The sequence below is a fragment of the Silurus meridionalis genome, chromosome 6 (assembly GCF_014805685.1).
Source record: "Silurus meridionalis isolate SWU-2019-XX chromosome 6, ASM1480568v1, whole genome shotgun sequence".
Lineage (NCBI taxonomy): Eukaryota > Metazoa > Chordata > Actinopteri > Siluriformes > Siluridae > Silurus > Silurus meridionalis.
The window spans coordinates 32921621-32929059 of record NC_060889.1 but is presented as its reverse complement, the minus strand read 5'-3'; the positions used below and the strand labels follow the sequence as shown (position 1 = coordinate 32929059).

Sequence of the window (7439 nt, the reverse complement as noted above, 5' to 3'; positions counted from 1 at the left end):
TAGCTACGCTCCAGATTATAATTGGCTAGAGGGAACATGAGTGCTGAGCAACATCAGGACACACAGACGAAAATACACACACAAGAAGTGTTCCCAACGTTTTAGTAAAAGGTAACGTACGAGAGGACCAGCCTAAAAAAACAAGAGAGAACATGCAGAACTTTCACAACAGAAGAAAAGAAGGAAAAGCGAGGCCTTCACATGTTTATAGTTTCTGCTACAGGCCACGCCAAAAAGCTCCATGAGGAAAAAATAAACTCTATTCAATAAGAGGGAAAAGTAACTGGACCACAGAGCTTCGTTTAAAATATTAAAAGTGATGTGTTACTTCTGTACGTGGAGAACAGTGAGATAGCACAAGAGCCACCTTCTCCTCTTCACGCAAATATATTCAGATACGCTGGAAATCAAAGGAAAGCTGAAACTCACTTCAAACGCTAAGCTGGAAAAAAAGAAGCCTCACATTCAAATAGCGATCCAAATCCCAAATCAAAAGGAAATAAAACACTGTAGGAACATCCCTGCTATCTATCAGGTCTCTAAATACAAAAGCTCTATCGAGAAGAAGCTTCAGTGGAACGAGAGAAGTCCGTTGGGAGGGGGCGGGGCTTCAGTCCTCACTACGGTGCACACCACAGTCTCTCTTTTACACACTTTTTCTTTTTTTTTTTTTTGAGGATATCTATAGGTGAAGGATCCATAAGCATGCAGGCCTTGTAGAGGAAGGGCTCAAGGGTCAAAGGTCAGGGTTTAGGCCAAGGCGGGAAACGCCTCGGGGTCGTCCACATTAGGAACGGAGACTCCACCTCCCTAAGGATAAAAATGTAATAAACACATATTACATATCACACAATTATACGTCTCTACCAAGTACACAGGAAGCAGTGTGTATGGTTACTGACCTTCTCAGACCTGCCTCCACCACGCCCCGCCCGGTTCCCTCCTCCACGGCCTCCTCTACCACCCCGGGAGTTCCCCCGACCACGCCCAGGGCGGCCCAAATCTCCAAAGTTGATCTCCAGTTGGGAGGTGATGTCATTGGCTGGTTTGCGGAAGTGATGGTCAGAGATGTCTTCAGAAGCTCCCTAAGCACACAAACACAAGGGGGGAACTCTTAACTACACAGTGTGTGTGTGTGTGTGTGTGTGTGTGTGTGTGTGTGTGTGTGTGTGTGTGTGTGGGCGGGGGCTCCAGTGTGATTTGTAGAAGTTTACATGACAGTGATGATTTGATCTGAAAGTAAAGCTCTTGATGGACTTCACCAGGAGAAAAGTGGTAAGGAACTGAATGTACCTTGTGGAGTGATTCAGCATTAGCATCTTCGGTTTCAATCAGAGTTCCAGACGGCCTCTGGAGAAGCAGACACAAAGAACGTGATGATATAAACACGTAAAGAAGGCGTCTCTGATAAGCCTGATTCCCTCAGCTTGGGCTTGAACACCAGCGCTGTATGACTCACGCTCAGGTCTTTGCTCTTGGATTTGTGCAGAACGTATCCTTTCTTCCACTGGCCCTCGTCACCTTCGTTCGGTTTGCGGATGTTGAACTCCACCTTCGCGCGCTCCTTGTTCTGCATGGCCTTCCACTCGTCCAGGGTCATCTCTTTGGGGCCTTCATCCTTCACTTCCTCAGCCTCATTTTCTCTGGAGATTGAAAACCGAGGACATCAGTGATCACACAGTGAGTTTCTGCAGGGACTCCACACAGGTGTGAAGAGGCGGGGCTTACTTGTTTTCTGAGTCAGCAGGTGCAGCAGGTTCCTCTCCTACCACAGGTGCTTCAGGTGCGGCCGACTGGTGCAGTTCACTGAAAGATCAAGACATTACAGCAGAGGAACGATTTCTTTACTTGTGTGTTTATTATTAATGTTTATTGTATTTCTCCTCACCTGGCTTCTTCCTTGGTGTTGCTCCAGTTGTGTGTTCCGGCTCCTGCTCGCTTCTCCTCCGCTTTCTGGCTGCTGGAAAACAAAAACCTACGTGAAGTTACTGTGGTCACCTCAACCAGCCACATCAGGGATACGAATCACTCACGATTTGTCGTTTCCGCTGTGTCGATCATAATCACGCTTTCCTCGTGAGTCAAACCCGTCGGTCCGTCCGATCCCTCGCCCGCGACCTCCACGACCCCCACGACCTCCACCACGACCCCTCGGTGGTCTCTCTCCCACTGGCCTAATTAAAGAGCACCATGTGAATGTTATAGTACTTGACAACCTTCATCATCACAAACACGCAAGAGCTCAAGAACTTCTCACTTCTCCACACTGGCTTCTCCTCCTTCATGTTTCTCCTCAGGTGGCTTTTCAAATCGACGCTCTCTGTGAACTCGTCTCTCAGGTCTCCGTTCTCCCGGCGCCCCCTGCTGGTGAGCAGTGTTCTGCCCCTGCTGGTCCTGCTGCTTCCTCCCCATCCTCCTTATACCTTAATACACATACACAGGAAGTGACATCATCACACCACTCTGGTGTGTCACAACACAAGTTTCAGGTTGGCATTTTATATAAATCATCCAGGATTTATGAAAAAAACAAACAATTGAGGAAAAAGAGTTTATTTTGGATCTTCTGTTTCACTCATTCAAACGGTTTAGAAGCAAATCAGCAAATTAGTGCCTCCTCCATCACCAGCACCAAGCAGCTGCTAACCAAAGCAGATGTGAAGTCCCCATCCTGATGTGATGAGAAGTTATTTTCAGGGTCTATTTTAACTCCATAAAAGTTCTCAGATGAGATGACACCACCACAAAGCATTATTATAAGGTTAATCAATCCATCTGCCTCTTTCAAACCAACTACTGCACATGTCCAAACCATCTCACTCACACCTCCTTCACCCTGTCTCCAAAACCTCCTACATGCACTGTTCCTCTAATCATCTCCTTTCTAAACCTGTCCACCATCGTCACTCCCAATCAGGTCTACTGGCTTATTTTATACTAAATCATCATCATCTCAAAGAACACAGACTTCTGCTGCAGGACTGAGATGTTAATGCAGGTCAGTTTGATTAAAAAGCAGAAGGTTTGGATGATGTCCTGTTTAACATGGCTGACTTTCATCTCCACAGCAGGTACTGTGGCCTACAGAGTCAAACTGATCCACAGAAAGAACACGTGAACACTAGACTTGAAGATGAAAAAATAAAGGTGTAATGTAAAATCAGACATGATCTCCAGTCAGACTTCACAGCTGGGTGAGAGGAACCTGGAGAAGTTCAGCTTGGGCTTTAGAGCGACACAAACACGACGTCGTTCATTAAAACACACGTTTCTCCTCTAAAGTTCCCACAGAAACGCATGAAGAAGCCTGTAGGAGCTCGAGCTGGAGGGATATTACTGTTCTCAGAATAACTCAGGGCTTTAGGAGGTAAAACATCTCCATAGAGGACATTTCTGCTCCGCGTCCTCCAACACACACACACACACACACACACACACCCGTATTCCGACAAGCCCCGCCTCCCTCAAACACGATTGGCTGACGCGCTCCCGCCTGCACGAGCAGAATTGGACTGTCGCGAGCGGCGCCCAGATTGGACAGAGATGCGGGCCAATCAGAGAGCAGCGCGTGAGGCTGTGTGCGTACTGGCCAATCAGGAGTGAGGAGGAGGGAATTGGTTGAATATAAGTGTAGAATAAAGAAAATAAACAGAAGACGCAGAAGAAGGAACCATGATGATAAACACACACACACCTTCCTTCTTCAGCGGCGGAGCAGACTGCTGCGGCTCCTCCTTCCTCTCCGCCGCCGGGTTTTTCCGCTCCTTCTGCGACTCCTTCTTGGGCTGTCTGGCGGACTGAGCGGCCTGGGCTGCGGGTTTGGTGGCCGCGGCGGCCGCGTCTTTCCTCCGGTTCTCGGCAGCCTTTAATATGTCGAACGGGTCGGACTCGTCGTCCAGCAGCTGATCGAAGCGGTTGGTGACGACGCAGCCGAAGCCGTCCTGCAGGTGTCCGGGCATGATGGCGCCCCGGCGGCGGGATTCTCCTCCGATTCGGCGCGGGCTGAGGAGCGGACTGGAGCTCGCCGAAGAGCAAACACAAGATGGAGGCGGGTGACGTCACCTTCTCTTCCGCGCGCCCCACATCCGGGAACCTGGAGTTTTCCCGCCACACGGGGACGCGCAATTTCAATTCAGTCAATACACAACATCTGTACAAATACACAACATCTACACTAATACACAACATCTACACAAATACACATCATCTGCACAAATACATCATCTGCACAAATACACAACATCTACAAATACACAACATCTACACAAATACACATCTACACTAATACACAACATCTACAAATACACATCTACACAAATACACAACATCTACACAAATACATCATCTGCACAAATACACATCATCTGCACAAATACACATCATCTGCACAAATACACAACATCTACACTAATACACATCATCTGCACAAATACACATCATCTGCACAAATACACATCATCTGCACAAATACACATCATCTACACAAATACACATCATCTACACAAATACACATCATCTGCACAAATACACAACATCTGCACAAATACACATCATCTGCACAACACACATCATCTACACAAATACACACATCATCTACACAAATACACAACATCTGCACAAATACAACATCTGCACAAATACACATCATCTGCACAAATACACACATCATCTGCACAAATACACATCATCTGCACAAATACACATCATCTGCAAATACACAACATCTGCAAATACACAACATCTGCAAATACACAACACTACACAAACACATCTACACAAATACACACATCATCTGCACAAATACACAACATCTGTACAAATACACAACATCTACACAAATACACATCTACACAAATACACAACATCTACACAAATACACATCATCTACACAAATACACAACATCTGCACAAATACACAACATCTGCACAAATACACATCTGCACAAATACACATCATCTACACAAATACACAACATCTATACAAATACACATCTGCACAAATACACATCATCTACACAAATACACATCTACACAAATACACATCATCTGCACAAATACACATCATCTACACAAATACACATCATCTACACAAATACACAACATCTGCACAAATACACATCTGCACAAATACACAACATCTATACAAATACACATCTGCACAAATACACATCATCTACACAAATACACATCATCTGCACAAATACACATCATCTACACAAATACACATCATCTGCACAAATACACATCATCTGCACAACACATCATCTGCAAATACACAACACTACACAAATACATCATCTGCACAAATACATCATCTGCACAAATACACATCATCTGCACAAATACACAACATCTGCACAAATACACACATCTGCACAAATACACAACATCTGCACAAATACACATCATCTGCACAAATACACAACATCTGCACAAATACACAACATCTACACAATACACATCTACACAAATACACATCTGCACAAATACACATCATCTACACAAATACACATCATCTGCACAAATACACATCTGCACAAATACACAACATCTACACAAATACACATCATCTACACAAATACACAACATCTGCACAAATACACAACATCTGCACAAATACACATCTGCACAAATACACATCATCTACACAAATACACAACATCTATACAAATACACATCTGCACAAATACACATCATCTACACAAATACACATCTACACAAATACACATCATCTGCACAAATACACATCATCTACACAAATACACATCATCTACACAAATACACAACATCTGCACAAATACACATCTGCACAAATACACAACATCTATACAAATACACATCTGCACAAATACACATCATCTACACAAATACACATCATCTGCACAAATACACATCATCTACACAAATACACATCATCTGCACAAATACACATCATCTGCACAACACATCATCTACACAAATACACATCATCTACACAAATACACAACATCTGCACAAATACACAACATCTGCACAAATACACATAATCTACACAAATACACATCATCTACACAAATACACAACATCTGCACAAATACACAACATCTGTCAAGTCAAGTGGCTTTTATTGTCATTTTACTATACACAGTGGTACACAGTAAAACGAAACAACGTTCCTCCGGAACCCTGGTGCTACACTAAACAACAAAACAACAACAGCATAGAGCTACAACACAAACATAAAGTGCATCGAGTGCAACCTGGTGCAAACAGTGCACACAAACAGTGCAAACAAACAGTGCAGACAAACAGTACAGACTGACAGTGCAGACAAACAGTGCAGACAAACAGTGCAGACAAACAGTACAGACTGACAGTGCAAACAAACAGTGCAGACAAACAGTACAGACTGACAGTGCAAACAAACAGTGCAGACAAACAGTACAGACTGACAGTGCAGACAAACAGTACAGACTGACAGTGCAGACAAACAGTGCAGACAAACAGTACAGACTGACAGTGCAAACAAACAGTGCAGACAAACAGTACAGACTGACAGTGCAAACAAACAGTGCAGACAAACAGTACAGACTGACAGTGCAGACAAACAGTGCAGACAAACAGTACAGACTGACAGTGCAAACAAACAGTGCAGACAAACAGTACAGACTGACAGTGCAGACAAACAGTGCAGACAAACAGTGCAGACAAACAGTACAGACTGACAGTGCAGACAAACAGTACAGACTGACAGTGCAGACAAACAGTACAGACAGACAGTGCAGACAAACAGTACAGACTGACAGTGCAGACAAACAGTACAGACTGACAGTGCAGACAAACAGTACAGACTGACAGTGCAGACAAACAGTACAGACAGACAGTGCAGACAAACAGTACAGACTGACAGTGCAGACAAACAGTGCAGACAAACAGTGCAGACAAACAGTACAGACTGACAGTGCAGACAAACAGTACAGACTGACAGTGCAGACAAACAGTACAGACTGACAGTGCAGACAAACAGTACAGACTGACAGTGCAGACAAACAGTGCGACAGACAACACAAGACAAGACAAAAGACAAAAGACCAAGTATAGCGCCGACTAGTAAACCTACTGTATACTTAAATATACAGTACTGTGTGAGGAGAAATGTAAAACTATACCCAGGAGAAAGTACAAACAGAACAGAGCAATGTAGTGCAAAAAAACAGCAGCAAGGAGGTGCAGAGACAGCGTATAAAGACAGCATCTGCACAAATACACAACATCTGCACAAATACACAACATCTGCACAAATACACATCTACACATATCATCTACACAAACCTCACAACTACACAAATCACACAAGAAATACCCAGGATCTACACAAGTATACCAAATACACATCTACACAATACAAATACACAACATCTATACAGATATATAATTTACACAAATAGACAACACTACAC

General features: G+C 43.9%; 1 protein-coding gene across 2 annotated transcripts in view; it reads right to left on the bottom strand.

The window, feature by feature from the left end:
• Positions 1-4217, bottom strand: part of serbp1b (SERPINE1 mRNA binding protein 1b) — a 5114-nt gene extending 897 nt beyond the window's left edge. The window contains exons 1-9 of one of the 2 annotated variants that reach the window (XM_046851312.1): positions 3695-4217; positions 2258-2423; positions 2034-2174; positions 1889-1957; positions 1729-1806; positions 1460-1643; positions 1294-1350; positions 903-1085; positions 1-810 (exon numbers count right to left, since the gene is read on the bottom strand). The exon at positions 1-810 is cut by the window's left edge and continues 897 nt beyond it. In XM_046851312.1, coding sequence (XP_046707268.1) covers positions 751-810; positions 903-1085; positions 1294-1350; positions 1460-1643; positions 1729-1806; positions 1889-1957; positions 2034-2174; positions 2258-2423; positions 3695-3959 — 1203 coding nt within the window. In that variant the 5' untranslated portion in view covers positions 3960-4217 and the 3' untranslated portion in view covers positions 1-750. Of the gene's footprint in view, positions 811-902; positions 1086-1293; positions 1351-1459; positions 1644-1728; positions 1807-1888; positions 1961-2033; positions 2175-2257; positions 2424-3694 lie in introns of both variants that reach the window. The other variant, XM_046851311.1, reaches the window with a different exon arrangement.
• Between the last annotated feature and the right edge of the window lie 3222 nt (positions 4218-7439).